This window comes from Melospiza melodia, chromosome 2, assembly GCF_035770615.1.
Source record: "Melospiza melodia melodia isolate bMelMel2 chromosome 2, bMelMel2.pri, whole genome shotgun sequence".
NCBI lineage: Eukaryota > Metazoa > Chordata > Aves > Passeriformes > Passerellidae > Melospiza > Melospiza melodia.
Genome location: NC_086195.1, coordinates 24,374,188 through 24,390,671, shown reverse-complemented (window position 1 = coordinate 24,390,671; position 16,484 = coordinate 24,374,188). Strand labels below are relative to the sequence as shown.

At 54.3% G+C, this 16,484-nt stretch overlaps 1 protein-coding gene across 1 annotated transcript; it reads right to left on the bottom strand.

Annotated features, from left to right (window-relative positions):
• Nucleotides 1-7,449: 7,449 nt before the first annotated feature.
• On the bottom strand, nt 7,450-14,175 carry LOC134431578 (nuclear mitotic apparatus protein 1-like). Its single transcript, XM_063179590.1, has 3 exons — nt 14,128-14,175; nt 7,693-7,960; nt 7,450-7,580 (listed from the first exon to the last, which is right to left on the bottom strand). Exons 1-3 carry the CDS (start codon nt 14,173-14,175, stop codon nt 7,450-7,452), a joined length of 447 nt encoding a protein of 148 aa, XP_063035660.1.
• Nucleotides 14,176-16,484: the final 2,309 nt, after the last annotated feature.

Genomic DNA, 16,484 nt, shown 5'->3' with positions numbered 1-16,484 from the left:
CCATGACAGGGTGCAGTACTACCTCACCTTGTTAAGCTGAAGGGCAAGGATTCACATCATTCTTGCTCTCTCAAAATGGGATGTTGTTCCTGTAGGTTACCAGAGAATTCCATGCTTCTCCCCATGTCCAGAACAAGCTAGAGCTGGAGGGAGGGTGTTTAGGGAGGGGTTGGTACGTGATGCTGTGTCCCTGGTGTGTGTGCAGGACCCCAAGTACCCCAAGGCAGAGAACCTGCTGAGTGAGGACAGCATCCAGCCCTGGCTTGGCTGCCCCAAGGCTCACAGCAGGCAGCTGAGTGTGGGGCTGTGACTGCAGAGAGCCAGTCCCATTGGCTGTGTTGACGTTGACACTTCCCTGTTCCCCACTCCCGTGCAGGAGCCAGGGCCACGTCCCACAGTGGGGTCAGCAGCTCTGAGCCCCCTTGCCCCTGTCCTTCTCGCTGCTCCCCAGGGAACTACAGCTGTGCCTTTCTGCAGGCTGAGGTGGGATGCTCCTCGTGGCCCTGTGACCAGCACTGTCACACCTTGGTGCCTACTGATGACACCAGCTGACTCAAAGCTGGACCAGAATCGCTGCAAAGTTCAGATGTTTTAGGAAGGTAAGGATTGATCCACAGGAAAAGGGCATGGAGAAGAGCTGTGGGCCTGATCGTGGGATGGAGCTGATTAGGGGGGATGGTGATGGAATGGGGCTGCCAGTAGGATGAGGCTGATAGGAGGGTAGAAGGACAGGTAGGGAAGAGGACAGGTAGACCAGGGGTTAGTATTGTTTATGGGCTCAAGAAAGCTGTACCAGCTCTGCTTCCCTGCCCTCTCTTGTGCCCATAATCCCCCACATGTCCTGGGTGGCACAGCAACAGAGCAACAAGCAGAGGCAGGAGTGCTGTTGGGCCAGTGGCCAGTGCTCTTCCCCACAGCAGAGCTCAGAGCCAACCATGGGGCAGACAGGGACCACGTGCTGTGACAGCTGCAGCTGGTCTGGAGCTGCACAGTTAAAATTGGCCATAACAGACCCCAACTTGACCAGCCTGGTACATTAAAGAGTAGAGGTAAACAAGTCCCTGGGTAAGACAGTGATAAGTAGGATTTGAACTCCAGCAGGGGAGCCCAGCCAGTCCCATTCAGTCTTGAAAGCAGACATCAGCTGGCCAGTGAGCTGGGTGGTGTTGAGACCCGAGCCAATCAAATGTTCAAGTGCAGGAGTTCTGAAGCCCCTATAAAAGGGGGTGCCCACCAAAAAACTTTGGCTCTTGTTGCAGGAACTCGGTGTGTTCGGTGTGTGCTTGTGTTCTTTTGTGTCCGATAGCGACATTCTCCTGCAAGGCTGCCCCTCCCTATCCCCAGGAGATCCAGGGAGGAGAAGCAACTGAGGAGCCGCCTGTGGAAGCTGGATGGGGCTGCCTGGAGCCAAGCCCACCTCAGCCACTCTGCCTGGATGGAGCTGTTGACAACACAGAACCAGAACCAGGCCCTGAGGCCCAGAGCAGGCACGAGCACCCTGGGGGGCGTCACCTGGAGCTGCTGGCCAAGGATGTGGGAGGTCCTGCAGTGCCAGGTGAGTGAATCTGCACAGCTGTGTCCTGGGCTGGCTCCCAGCCACTGTGGGCAGCAGGGCAAGGGGGGAATTCTGCCCCTCTGCTCTGCTCAGGTGAGAGCCCATCTGCAGAGCTACTCCAGCTCTGGGACCCCCAACATCAGAAGAGTGTGGAGCAACTGGAATGAATCCAGAGGTGTCAGAACTCAGTAGATCCCTCCGGGTGTCCAGAGTTGCCGAGGACCCCACTGGGGGGCTCGGAGACCTTGGCATGCTGCCCAGAACACCTGGGGATTTGATTTTGACCCTTGGAGCAAGTTGCCAACTTTGTATGAGAACGTGAAGGTCACACAGGTTTGAATAGTGTAATAACAAAATGATCACAGGGTGAAAATGTAGATTTTTGGTACAGGGGTTATGGGGACAAGATGGAGGAATCTGGGCGTGTCTGACCTTCCTCCTTTTTCTTCTTGTTCTCCATTTTCTGCTGGGATGTTGGCACTTTGGGATTGGTCTAGAGTAGAAGTGCACTGTCCAACATAGGTGATAGGTATTGGGAATTAAGTGTAAATAGGATATACGTAGTTTGTAGTATAAAAGGACAGCACCGCCTCGGGGCCGGTCAGAGCGCTCGTGGCTGCCCTGCAGAGCGGATCTCTGCCAGGCAGAAAGAAAATTTTATAGATAAGAAATAATAAACATCCTCAAGACTGAAAAGTGAAGAGTCCAGACTCGTTCTTCAGTTGTGCAGAGACATCCTACGCATCTCGGGGCAGCAATTACCAGCAGCAACCCAAGATTTGGCATCCCTGGCTGGGCACGTTCCAAGGGGGCACTGATAAACCTCTTGGGAAGCAGCCAGAACAGCCTGGGAAGCAGCAGCCACTCTCAAGGCCATCCAGAGAGCTGCTGCCGAAGGGACTCGTAGCAGAACAGTCCGGAGGGAGCCAGAAGGTGCCCTGGATCCTCTCTCCTGTGAACTGCTGGCATTTCCAGCTGGACCTTCAGACTGCCCCGACAACTCGGATTTGGTAAGAAGGTCAAAATTAAGAACATGGGGGGGCACATGTTCCCAGGAACAGTTAAGGACTTTGTCAGCCTTACAAGGTATGGCAGAGGCACACCCGATGGAAATTTCAAAGAAAGAGCTTAGAGATCTTTTGCTATGGGTATGCTGTAATTATCTGTACCATCTGCATGGGTGATGCTGGAAGCAACCTCAGCAAGATGTGGGTAGATTGCCAAACAGCAGGTTCCTGAAACTCCCACAGGGGCAGAGGGAGGGGAGCAGAGGCAGAAGCGGAGGTTGGCTCTTGTTCCAATTGTCCCAGGGGAAATAGCTCCCACAGAAGGGGAGCAGGAGGGAACTTCATCACCTCCGATTCCCTCATCACCCCGAAAGCCCACGGGACCTCCAAAACGCCCAGAATCCCCAGATACTTCAGGGTTTTCGGGCTCCGACTCAGACACCCTCTCACTCCCGGGGGAGCTCAGGGCTGAAATTTCCCCAAGCGAATTCGAGGAATCGGACTGTGCCATTTTAGAGGCGTGTCCTCCCGATTCGCAGAAGCCAAAGGGACACAGGAGAGGGAAAACAGCAGTCGGGCCGGGGGGCCGAAGTGGGACCAGAGGGGGCAAAGCTCTCTGGCGGCGGGCGCGGTCCCGCGGGCGGCGGCCTCAGGCGGCGGCGGGGACAGCGGCGAGGGGGAAGGGGGGAAGGACCCGGTGGGAGACTCGGGAGCTGACGCGGTTTGCGCGGTGCCGGCGGCAGCTTCGACGGGCGCGGTGCAAAAAAACGCGAGCGAGGGGCAGAAATCGCGAGGCAAATGTGGCGCAGCCACCCGGGGACAGCTCTCAGACCGCGGCGACAGCGTCCGGGGACGAGCCCGGCGGGGCAGCTGCACAGTCCCAGCCGGCACCCGTAGGCAGGCGCGCGGTGATGACGCCGTACCCGGATTCGGGACGCGGAGATCTGCCCGAATCGCAGCGCGGGCAGAACCCCAGCGGGAATTGCGCGCGCCGGTGGGGATGCGGATACAGTGCCGGGGGAAGAGGAGGGGATTCAGGAACGGATCAAACCGGGGGGGGGAAACATCGGAGGCGGAACGGGAAGGAGACAGTGACGTCAGTCCAGGGGAGGCAGGAGGCGTTCCCGAGCGGCTGAGCGCGGTCGGGGGCGGGTCCGCTCCCCTGTGACGGCACGGGCAGGGAAGGGGCGTGCTCGGGGCTCGGTCACATCCCGGGGCTCCGCCCCCTCTCCGGTTCCCGTCCCTCCAGTCCCAGTCCCTTCGATCCCGACCTCTCCAGTCCCGGGGAGACACACACGTATCCAGTCTCAACTGCTGGCTCAGTCAAAAATCGCACAGTCTCGGTCTCACTCAAAATCGCGAACGCTGCAGTCAGCCGAACAGGAGCCGATCGCGGTCGCGCCGCCATCACGATCAGCCAGGCGGGCGACAGCGCCACCTTGTGCTGCGGTCACCACATTGCAGGACATGCCAGGCCTGCCCGACCAAGCCACAGCGCCGTCTGGTGGCGGGACTGCAACATTGAACACTTTTTTCCAACTACGTAGAAAAGGAAATCTAAATCAAAGACAAGTACAACACAGCAAGTGGAGTATTCATCAGCTTCTGAATCTCATGAAGCTCAAGACACTTCTGATGAGGCACAACAACAGGATGATACAATAGGCATTGCTGCCTCAGAGGGTGTCCCGGCAGGGATGTTTTCAGCAGCAGCAGCAGCCAGTTCTTCAGGCAGGAAGCCAAATACCTTCTACAATATTTAAGCACGGCCATGGGAACACAAGCACGAGAATTTCAGATTCCTGTTCCGGATTTAGGAGCAAGGCCAAAGACCTCAACAAAATGAGGATTCCAGAGACACCAATGACTTCTACAACTCCACTGTACATGCAGATACCCATGGAGATGCAGGTTCCAGAAGAAGACGAAGTTGAACAACGGATTGGACAGATATTAGAAAAGAACTAGGAAAAGAAAGAGACTTATTACAAGATTGGGGAGACATCACAATGCCAGTGACATATGATGCACAGGGTCAAAATCAAATCCCCAGCTGTTCTGGGCAGCATGCCAAGGTCTCCAAGCCCCCTGGCGGGGTCCTCGGTAACTCTGGACACCCAGAGGGATGTACTGAGTTCTGACACAGAGGAGTCTGTGAAGATGCTCTTCACTGCTGGAGCCCCTCTACTGTGGAGACAGGCTGGGACATCCAGGGCTGTTCAGCCTGGAGATGAGAAGGTTCTGAGAACTGGAAGCCCCTTCCACTGCCTAAAGCGGCTCCAAAAGAACTGGAGAGGGACAATAGCCTGGGAGGACAAGACAAGGGGTAGTGGCTTCAAATTGACAGAAGATAGGGTTATATGGGATATTACAAAGAAATTCTTCCCTGTGAGGGTGGTAAGACACCTGCACAGGTTGTTCAGAGCAGCTGTGGCTGTCCCATCCCTGGAAGTGTTCCAAGGCCGGGTTGGATAGGGCTTGGAGCTACCTGGTCTAGTGGAAGGTGTCCCTGCCTATGGTATGGGGAGGGCTTAGGACAAGATGAGCTTTAAAATCTCCTCCAACCCAAACTGCCCTCTGCCTCTGTCATTCCTGCTTTTCCCCAGGCTCTGCACTGGATGTGCCTGCTGCTCCCTTGAGTACCTGCAGGCAGCTGGACAGGCACTGTGCTCACTGTCCTGTTGGCAGGTAATCCCCTGGGTCACTGTCTTCTCCTGCCCTCACCTGGCTATTTACTGCTCTCAGCCTTTCCCAGACAGTTCTGGGCACAGCCCTTCACTCTTTTGGGCTGGCAGGATGTGGCATAGGGTACCTCCAGCATGTTACCCCTGTGCAGGGCTCCAGCTGCCACCTCAGGGATGCCCAGGGGGAAAGGAACAGCCCAAGCCTGTGGTTCCCAAGAGAGACAAGTCAGGAGAAATGACAGAGGACAGGCCAGCAGTGATGGGGAGACGGTGTCTGCCCCATCTGCTCAGGTGGCTGCTTGGCAGGGGTGTCCTCTGTGGGCAGTAAATGGGCATAGTGGTGGCAGTTCTGTAGCTGGGACACATCACTCCTGCTGGTGCCCTGGCACTGGAGGGGCATCACAGTGTATTCCCAGGCTGCCATGAGAACCATCAGGGAGGGTGTCAGTCCAAACCCCACATCGTCCCAACACTAGGGGGCCTGTGACAACCATATCACCTTCCCTTTCCACAGGCCACTTCCTGCTGAATCTGCTCCCCACACACCTCCCAGTGTGGAGAAGAACCTACTGTGGCCTGGCCTTGCTTGTCCCCTGATGCCTGGGTGCCCTGCCCCATTTGCCAGCTTTGGCATTGCCCTTTGGTGTGGCAGGGATGGAGCAGTGTCGCTGTCGAGGCGGTCACGACAAAAAGCAGAGACCACAAGCAGTCTCAGTTGGCAACTCTTTATTATTGAACATGGCTGAATTTATACACTTTCCAGTTGTTTATGCTGCTTCTACCCTAACTATTGGCCACAATAAGTCAACATAATACTATTAGTGAGAAGTTATAGTGACTTCAACTAACTTTCTAAAAATACTTCGTCTAGCCGCAAGGTTCTCTTATCTTTCTTCTCTTGGTCTACTTGGTTACAGCCTTGGAGAGAGCTCCTTATCAGCTTCGTTGTACTTCTCGGCTTCTTCTTGCTCCTTTAGCTAACAGGCCTGCTGTTAGCCCCTTCCACAGAGCAGCATGCCGGCAACTGCAGGGAGACACCAGGCAGTACTGCCATCTGGGGGTCAGCCTGCTGTGGGGCTGGCAGCAATGAGGGAACTGAGGAGACACAGTGAGGGGATGTGATTGAGGGTAGCTGTGCCCAGGGAAGGCAGAAGGCTCAGCCCTTCGCCTCTGGAATGGCCTCCTTGCCAGCACTGGGAGCACCACGAATGGGGGCGAATGGGGGCCACAGCAGCTCCCTCAAACCCTGGAACCCATCTTGTTCCCAGTGGGAGCTGTGATGAGCTCCTTGTTCCCAGTAGGGTGCTGTGCTGGGGGACTGGGCTGAGCTCACCGGGGGGGTGTCGGGGCCCTGGTGGGTCTCCTCCGAGAGGCGCTTCCTCCGCTGCCGGGTGGTGATGCTGCCGGCCTGGCTGCTGGTGGCCACGGGCTGGGAGGACTGCCTTCTGCCACGCTGCAGCGTCTCTTCTGGGTCCCCCATCTTCACATCCTCATCCGTGATGGTTCCCAAGGAGGTGGAGGGCTGGGGAGAGGATGTGGGGATGTTGCTGAGGGGCACTGTCCGTTCCCAGACCCCCTCCCAAACCCCAGTTCTGGACAAAGGGCTGCCTGACCTCCCCCTCCCGGCCCTTACCATGCTCTCTAGGGTTATAGGTTAGTTGTGGTGGGGAATTAATCACTGACTAATAAGTCCAAATAAAATGAAATTTATTAATTGATACAGCAAGCGATAATAGGCAAAGTCAGCGCCCTGGGCGCACTGGGTGACAGGAGAGTCCCCACTCTACCACTGCCGCACTCTTCTGATATTTCGTGGAGTTCTTACACAGTCCTGCTTCCGTGTTGATGTGTAGTACTCTGCATATTCTTCTTTTGCGTCTAGGTGGTCATAGTCCACCCCCCGGAGGTCTAAAGATGAAGATTGGTATTTTCCTTTGTCTGATTCCTGGAATTTTAGGCTCAATCTGCTGAGTTCCTGGAATCTTAGGTTTACTGAGCGGATGAGCTGATACTGTGCTATCAATCATAGCAAACCCCCCACCCATATTAACAGTTTACTAAACAGATAAGCAAATGTTTGTGAAACCCATTGTCTTTGGTTTCACCTTCCTTATCCTTTTAAGTCTGGAAATTTACTTAAGCAAAAAAATTGAGGTGGTGCAACTTTGTCAGCTTTGATGAACAAACTTAAAGTTTTAACCCATTACAGGGGGTAGCTGGTTTTCAGGTGGGGAGGGCGGGCCTGGTTCTGCTGCTGCAGCTCTGCAATGTGGTTCCAGTCATCCAGCTGCTCCGGCTCATCCTGGCACATGCCCAGCTTCATGGTGCTCTGGCCTAAATCCAAAGCAAGGAAGGGTCAGGGGGCTTCCAGGTAAGACCTGACTCCGCCAAGGCAGGGCAGAACCCCACAGCCAGCAGTCCCAGTGCCTTCCCCGCCCATACACACCGAGGCTGGAGCTGCTGGTCCGCTGCAAGCGCAGGGAGCTACGCGTGACTGGTCGGTACCCAGGGAGGCCCAGCAGTACTGAATGGCCAGGGCTCTTCTCTGGGGAGGAGGCTTCCAGCTTTGCAAGGGTCTCCTGGGAGGGGAAGCTGGTGAGGGAGCGGGTGGAGGCACCTGAGTGCAGACGGCCCTTAGCAGGGGAAGATGTTTTTGTGGACTGAGCCAATGGGATGTTCTTGATGCAGACCAGTTCCTCAGACTCCCCCTGTTTCTGGGTGTCCAGGTTTAGAGCAAATTTGGGGAAGAATCCCCCAAAGGAGCTCCGCTGGGAAAAGCAGATCCAATTGGCCCCTCCCCACAACTGGTCCGGGAGGAAAAAAATGCCTCCTTGGAGAAAGGTGGAAAAAAACTGTTTATTAAACAATAAAACCAAAACAATATCAAACAATGAGACCCCTTGCCACTCTAAACGAGATGACAAACTGAGAAAACCCCGTCCTCGGGTTGCAGCTCACTCAGTCTTTGATCAGTCTCTCCGGTGCTGGAATTGTCGCAGGCCAGGCCTGGCCCGGTGGGCCGCAGCTGCCGGTGCTCTCCTGGGTGTTCAGTCCAGAGCAGTTTCAAGGGGTCCAAAGAAAAGGGAAAAAAACAGTCCAGGGAACTTCTTTGCCTCAGCTGGCTAACACTAACTAAAAAGCAAAAGAAGAGCTCTGTCCCGCTGTCTGTTCATCCACAGACAACACAGTCAGGAGCAGGAATGTGGAGGAGTGAGTGCAGTGTCTGAAAACAAACTGCGCGCTTCTTTTCTCCCCGCCTTCACTCTCTGGAACACTCTTAAAGGTACAAAACTTATTATTCAACATAAACAGAATGAGACGATTGGGGATAAAAGCATCATATAGTCAACCCAGGACATTCCACCCCTTATCCCCATATCGTCTGCTTACTACTAAAACTAATATAAATTCTAACTCTACAAGTACATATATGATACATCCATTATACAGCTATACACAGACAATGGTAATAACATTCAGCAAACAGTGATATTTACACAGGTTTTATCCAACAATCAGATCTCCCTGAGGTACGCATCCTGTTGTTCCATCTTTTTTGCACCATGTGCAACCTGGTCCCTGAGCAAAAACAACCCCACAAATGGGTTTGTCTGTATTCGAGGCAGGATTAATCCAAACTGTCTTCCCTAATAAACCTCTGACATGTACCACTGGGACTTTGTCTCCATCTACTCTCTGCAAAGGCTCAGATTGGGCAGGGCCCACTCGGTTAGTAGAGCCTCGGGTGTTAAATAACCAGGTGGCTTTTGCCAGATGCTGCTCCCAGTTTTTGAAAGATCCCCCACCCAAAGCTTTCAATGTGGTTTTTAACAGCCCTTTGTACCTCTCTACTTTTCCTGCAGCTGGTGCATGGTAGGGGATATGGTACACCCACACAATGCCATGTTCCCTAGTGCAGGTGTTGATAAGGCTGTTCTTGAAATGAGTCCCGTTGTCTGACTTAATCCTCTCAGGGGTGCCATGTCTCCACAGAACTTGCTTTTCAAGGCCCAGGATGGTGTTCCGGGCTGTAGCATGAGACACAGGGTGGGTTTCCAGGTGGCTTCCAGTGGTGGCTTCCACCATGGTCAGCATGTAGCGCTTGCCCTGGCATGTCTGGGGCAGTGTGATGTAGTCAATCTGCCAGGCCTCTCCATACTTGTACTTGGACCACCGCCCACCACACCAGAGGGGCTTCATTCGCTTGGCCTGCTTGATGGCAGCACTTGTCTCACAGTCATGGATAACCTGAGAAATACTGTCCATGGTTAAATCCACCCCTCGGCCTCGTGCCCACTTATAGGTGGCATCCCTGCCCTGATGGCCTGAGGCATCATGGGCCCATCGAGCTAGGAATAACTCTCCCTTGTGTTACAACTCAAGTCTATCTTTGACACCTCTATCTTTGCGGCCTGGTCTACTTGCTCATTGTTTTGGTGCTCCTCATTAGCTCTACTCTTGGGAACATGAGCATCCACATGGCGGACCTTCACAGGCAGCTTCCCTACCCAGGTAGTAATGCCTTTCCACTCATCAGCAGCCCAAATTGGTTTTCCTCTATGCTGCCAGTTATTGGAATATGAATCCCAATATTACCAGGTTGTTGCCTTCTGGAGCAAGGCAGGTGACCTGGTTCTGAGGTACAGCACAACGGCCCACTCTCCAGGGCTGTTCGGGCCAATGACACACGCAGACAATGTGATGGACGGTCAAAAGGCGTTTATTACTTCTTCTCGTGGGGTCTTATAGTCTAAGGGGTCTCTACGTCAAAAGGGGGTTTTTCCTTCTTATCTATGGTTAGTAGGGAATGGAAAAGTACTGGGTAAGGAGTGGAAAGTTACTGGCATTACTGTTAGTGGGGCAACATTCCTACTGTTAGTGGGGCCACATTCCTAGGGTAATCTCTTATCTTAGAGGAACAAAGGGTCCTGGCTTTCCGTGACATCGCGTGATCTTCCGCAGCGCCTTTTCCCTATCTACCACATCTCCCCCCCTTTTTCACAAATGATTGAGGTAGTCATATACATAGGTACTAAAATGAGGTATGAGGTTGTAACTTGACAAGGGAAAGGGGTTTTGGGAAACCTGAGTAAGCTTTTGCCAGACAAGTTCGGAAAATCTTGTGACTGGCAGTGTTCCTTGGTTGAATTCACAACAACTGTCGTCGGCCTACAAACAGGATGTTGGTCCGTTCCAGGCGGCTCTGAACGAACGAGACCAGCTTGTTCAGCAGGCATGGTCTGAAGGTAACTGTTAGAAACAGCATCGCCAATGGACCTATCAGGGCAGAAATCAGAGTGGTTAGCCAAGGTGATTGATTGAACTAGGATTCGTACCAGCCCTGTTGGGCTTCCCTGTCTTTCTGTCTCTGAGCCAGTCGGTTCCGGAGTTCTGCCATGGAGTCTCTCACGACTCTCGTGTGGTCTGCATAGAAACAACACTCCTCTTTCAAGGCGGCACACAGGCCCCCTTGCTGCATGAACAGGAGGTCCAAGCCTCGTCTGTTCTGCAAGACCACTTCTGAAAGTGAGGAGACCGACTTCTCTAGAAAAGAGATGGATTTCTTGATCCTTTGCAGGTCCTCATCAATCATTGCCAGCAGCTGTGACAGTCCTTGGTGCTGGGTCGCTAGGGCTGAGACACCCGTGGCCATTCCGGCTGCTCCCAGGCCGAGCAGCATTGCGGTAGTTATACCTGTCATTATTTCTCTTTTGTGGAGCTGGCTGGGTTCCTCAAAAAGATGGTACATTTCTTCATCTGAGTGGTACAGGACCCTAGGAACAATCAGAACTTGGACACAGAAGTCGTTAGAGTCATTGAGTTTGGGAAGGAACACACAAGGACTCACTCCGGATCGCTGGCAAACCCACATCCCAGATGCGGATGGGACTGCCCACTTATTGTTTTTCCTGTTAGGCTTGACAATTTTGGTGCAGACGTTGCCTTTCCGCCTAGCTAGGGTTGCATTGCCAAAGCATCTGCCCTGGCCTGTGACTTGACTCAGGGTGATTCCTTTGCGAGGGGTATCCCATCTGCACTGGTGAGGGGCATTGGCTGTGGAGTAACTGAAGGGAGTGTTTAGAGTGACTCCTTCATAAAAGGGGGGTTTGACATCGTAACAAAGCCAGCAGGATTCGGTTAGGTTAGGGTTGAATTCGTTCAGGGATACAAAGGTAGCTTCTAACATACGAAGGATTGGGTCTGAGTCTGACTCGGTTAGGCGGCTCATCTGAAAGGTTTCCGCTTGACCGGTAGGGACATTGCTGACCCCTGTGGGTAAGGTTTTGGGGTAGGTTATGTTTCTCTCTTTCGGCATGCTTTTAATCGCTTTGTTGGGTCCGACCGCTCGGGTGCCGACGGTTGGAGCCTGATAATTGGCACGTTCACCCTCTCTTTTGACCCTTGAAGGACTACTGTCCACGTCTTGCCTGTGGCCCAGCCAGGGTGTTCTGGCTGCAAGACCGTCATGTTGTAATCAGTGCATGCCCAAAATCTAGGGATTTTATGTTGGTTTCGATGGAAGTTTTCGTGAGAGAAGAAGGGTGTTTTGCAGCCGATGGGTGCCCAGGTGAACTGTAAGAATTTGTCTGGCTCTTGTGGATCCCACCCAGGCCCCGACGGTCTGGCATCTGTAACTATGGTTTCGCAGCCCCAGTGCCCACAATATCCCCACCCTGGGTGATTGCAGTAGCTTTTCCCAGGGTTTGAAGCTGGGCACCAGTAGGATAGGTACGAGTGTGTGACGTGTGGGGAATAAGGGTTTACCCTTGGCTGTCCTGGAAACAGGTCGGTGATGCGGAGCACGAAGGATGGGGTGTTCGGTGTGGTGATTTCTCTGAGTACTTTGCCACTACTAAGGTGTCGCATGACCCACCTGAAGGGCCGATGGGGGTAGTGATCTGGGCTGGCTTGCCCTTTGGCGACAAGCCCCAACAGCAAAATCACACAGAGACACCCTTGGTGCTTGGGTCTCACCCGTGCGGGTCTCTCGGGCGCTGCCTGATGGCTTGGTGGTCTGTCGCTTTCGTCTGAAACTGGGATGTACGCGTCACGAGGACGTCCCACGAGCAGGTCCTGTAAACAAAGACTCGCAATTCTCGTCAGTTTCATTCTGCTCGCTATGAAGGTCCGGTTTAATCGACTTAAGTGGACACTACCTGATTTTGCCGTCCTTTTTGACAGCTGCGTACCCTCGCCCCGTGAGCATCAGCCTCCAACCCCGTTCCCACTCGCCTAGCTCGTTTCTAATTACCACCTGTGGGCCCTCTTCTAGCATTCGAGTGGCCCAGTGTTTTTGGATGGGACTGTTTATTTCATCTCCCCTAGGGAATTGATTCAGTGCCAGCAGAGCGGTTGCCAGCATACGTGCCTGATCTCCTGGGGGAATGGCATTGGCAAAGCCCTCTGCTTTTGCCAACACTTCTATCTTGGTTTTCAGGGTCTGGTTTGCTCTCTCAACTATGGCCTGCCCGGTACTGTTATATGGGATGCCTTGCACTAATGTGATGCCCCATTTCGAGGCGAATTCCTGTACTGGTTTGGAGGTGAAATTGGAGCCATTGTCCGTTTTGATCTGCTTGGGGATACCAAGCCAAGCCATGGCTGTCAGCCAGTGCTGAACTGTGGCTTTGGAGTTAGTTTTGGGGTGCTGTGTGGCTATGATCGTTCCGCTATAAGTGTCCACTGTCACTGCAAGCCATGCTCGGGACTTCAGCAGTTCACACCAGGTGAAGTCCGACTGCCAGATTTCTGAGGGCTTGAGACCTCTCGGGTTGACCCCATAGGTCCAAAGGGGTGACTTCTGGCAATAAGGGCAGGTGGCTACCACATGTTTTGCGTCTGCCGTCGAGATTTCGCATCTCTTTGCCAGTGCTTTGGCTCCGATGTGGAGCGACTCGTGCAGTTGACGAGCTCTTTGCAAGGTCCAAACGCCTTTTGCTGTGGCGTCCGCTTTGTCGTTGCCGATCTGGAAGTAACCTTTGACTGGGTCATGGCTGTTGATGTGAATGACTGACACGGTGCCCTGTCGCGAGCAGAGTGCTTCTTCCAGCATTAGGGCTGCTGCTGATGTTGACGCTCCTGGTCCTGCCATGGCTAGGCAGAGCCTTGCCATGAATATAGAGTCCGTTACGATGTTGAGGTGTTCGTCTTGGAAGAGTCCAAAACCACTGCTGCTGCCTCCAGTTGTTGCACTGACAGTGCACTGACAGGGGTCACACGCTTTGACGCAGTGCCATTGCTGTCCTGCCTGCCACACTGCTGCTGCAGTTGAAGTCGTGGAGGAAGCATCTGTGAAGACCGTTGGTCCCGACTGCGGTCTGTCCTTGACCTTCGGTGGCATGTCCATGTCAACTACGGTCAGCAGCTGAGTCCAGGGTGGTCTGGAGGAGTAGGAGATTTCTCCTCCGAAGCCGGAGAGAGCAAGGGCCAGGTACTCCGATATTGTGGCTGACTCCGTGGTCGGCTGCTTGCGAAACGGAAGGTGGATGCTTGTCGGCTCAGTCCCTAGGTGTTTCAAGGCAAGTCTCCTGCCTTTCATGATGAGGCTGGCGATGCATTCGATTCCTGGGGAAAATGCGCGAGCGGGTCTTCCGAGGACCACCCATTGGATCGGTCGGGCCTTTTCAGAAGGTCCTTGGGCCAGTGCTCCCACTCCCCCCTTCGGTGTAAAGTGGACGTACAGGTCCAGTGGCATGGCTGGGTTCCACCTGGCAAGTGTGCCAGTGGACATCTGGTTTTCCATGAAGTCGAGGGAGCTCGTTGCTTGCGGTGTCAGCTCCTTGGGTTCCCAGGGGTTCTTTCCTTTCAGGAGGTCGTACAAAGGGTCCATGACCTCGGGAGGAATCAGGACAATGTTGCGAAGCCACTGCAGTGATCCCACCAGGCGTTGCATGTCGTGGAGGATCTCGATGTCTTGGTTGACCTTCATCTCGGGGGGTGTCACGTAGGAGCTTGTAATTCCTTCTCCCAGGAAGGTCACACAGGGTCCTCTCTTGATCTTTGCGCTCGCGATCTCGAAGCCATTGGCCTGAAGGGTCTCTGTGATTGTGGACACCAGATGATCTACTTGGCTTGTCGATGGTGCTGCGACCAGGATGTCGTCCATGTACTGGATGATGGTTGCGGTGGGATAGGAGTGTCGGACTGGCATTAGTGCTTTGTCCACGGTGATTTGGCATATGGTCGGGCTGTCGACCAGGCCTTGTGGAAGTACTCTCCATTGGAAGCGAAGGTTGGGCCGCTCGCCGTTCCGAAACGCCACGGAAAAGGTGAATCGTTCTCTGTCCTCAGGGTGCAGGGGTATTGAAAAGAAATTGTCCTTGATATCCAGTACTGCGCACGGCTGCCCTGCGGCGATGGCTGAGTTCGTGGGTAGCAGTGTCTTGACTGGACCCATGGGTCGGATTGTCTTGTTCACTTCTCTCAGGTCGTGGACGAGACGATAGCCTTCTCCGGACCTTTTGGGGATCACGAATACAGGGGTGTTCCATGGGCTGGTGGAGGGTTCTATGTGACCCTTTTGCAGTTCGCGGTCGACCAGTTCCAGCAAGGCTGCCATTCGAGGCTCTGTCAGGGGCCACTGCTCAACCCATACAGGGTCTGATGATTTCCAAGTCAATTTGATTGGCAGCGGAGGGTGTACAGCAGTGGTCCTCATGATAAATTTGTAATCCGAAATCCGAGCATGGAAAGGATGTCCCGTTTCCCCAAGGCCGGGATGCTTGGAGTGAGGGTGCTGCCAGGGAAAGCTGTGCCGGCTGGGGACAGCTCACTGAGTTGCTGCCCTTCCCCGGAAGCCTGGGCTAACGCGGTCATCCTGCCATTCCTGCTTAAATACAGTCCGACCCGCCCCATCAAAAAGCATGCGGCTTATTTGCGTAATATCAAAAGTGAGCAGATCATTATTGCTAGAAAGGTCGTCCTCAAGAGTGGGTACTACAGCTGAGTTGATCCCTATTTCTGAAATCGTTTTGGCTTCTTTTGGGTTAACGGGGGTATATGCCCTTTGTTGGTTCCCCCGCGCTCTGGCAACCCCCCCCGGGAAAGTGTGCATGGAGGCTGCCGGTGCCTGGTCCCCACAGGCTGCTTTTATTTTTCCCCAATCGGTGAGTTTGTGTTGCAATTGTTTCCCGATATTGTTTAAAGCTTTATTCGGTTTCGCTCGAAACTGCATTAATTCTGCTCTCTTGGTTTCCGAGTCCCAGCCGGGCTCGGTCGGCTCTTCCGAGCTGTCTGAGCAGCTGTTACTTGACTCTGAGCCAGAAGCTGACTGCCGGTATACTTCCGGCGCTCCCTGCCCTTTTGTTCGGCTTCGACCTCGCTCATCCCTTTGGGGGTGGTGCCGCTCCCTCCCCCTGGGGTCCCCCGCCTCCTGCCGGGGGAGGTCCTTACCCCATAAGGACCTAATTTGGATAGAGCGCTCTGATTGGTTTTAAGCTCCTCCGCAGGGGCCGCCCCCCTTCCCCACTCGCCCGCGCATGTGATGTTAAGCAGGCTGACTGCGTTTCCGCCCCCCGCCTCCTCCCTTCCGCCCTTGCCATGTGGTTCGGCGCCATTTTGAAACGCACATGGCGGGGGCGAGTTTTTACCGATCCTGGCGGGGTCCAACAATCCGGCCTCATTCCGCGCCTCCTCCACGAGTCCCTGCCAGAAGCATCGTGCGCGCTGCTCTGCTTCTTGCGCCGGACCGGCGACCGGCGGGGAAGAGACGGATAGAGAAACCGCGGTTTTTTCAGACGGTTCCGCGGGGGGGCTAGGACCCGGCGGGCTCCACGGGAAGGTCGGGGGGTCCCCTGGGGGGTCTCCTGGGGGCTCCGGGGGGTCTGGGCTCGGGCTCGGGAAGGGGTGGAACACGCCCGGCCCCCGCATATTCCCGCCTTCAATCCGATCGCTCTCAGAGGCGGTCTGCGTTGCGGCCCCCACCCCCAGCTTTGGTGTAGCTAATAAACGTATACGCGCGGCTTCCCGCATCTCCTGTTCTTCTAACATCTTGCGTAGGGCCTCTTCTACTTTCCCCCACGCTTTGAGGTTTTTACCACTGCCTGCGGACTTAGAGTCCTCTGCTGAGGCGGCAGTGCACTTCTCCCGCGCTTCCCAATCTAATATATTTACCGGACGTTCGATCATCCCCAACTCTAGGAGCCTTGCAATAGCAAGATTAGAATTCCTGAGCTCACCTTTAATTCCCCATTGCTCATGAGCCTGACTTACGACCTTCGCTGTGGATTCCATGGTCCA

What these genes read in the sequence shown, in the direction of transcription:
- LOC134431578 (XM_063179590.1), bottom strand. Translation starts at nt 14,175, where the DNA reads ATGAAGGTCAACCAAGACATCGAGATCCTCCACGACATGCAACGCCTG. An exon ending in TCCACGACATGCAACGCCTG is followed by an intron (nt 7,961 to 14,127) that starts GTGGGATCACTG and finishes CTGGACACCCAG; the next exon opens with AAACAGGGGGAGTCTGAGGA. An exon ending in GACCAGCAGCTCCAGCCTCG is followed by an intron (nt 7,581 to 7,692) that starts GTGTGTATGGGC and finishes CTTTGGATTTAG; the next exon opens with GCCAGAGCACCATGAAGCTG.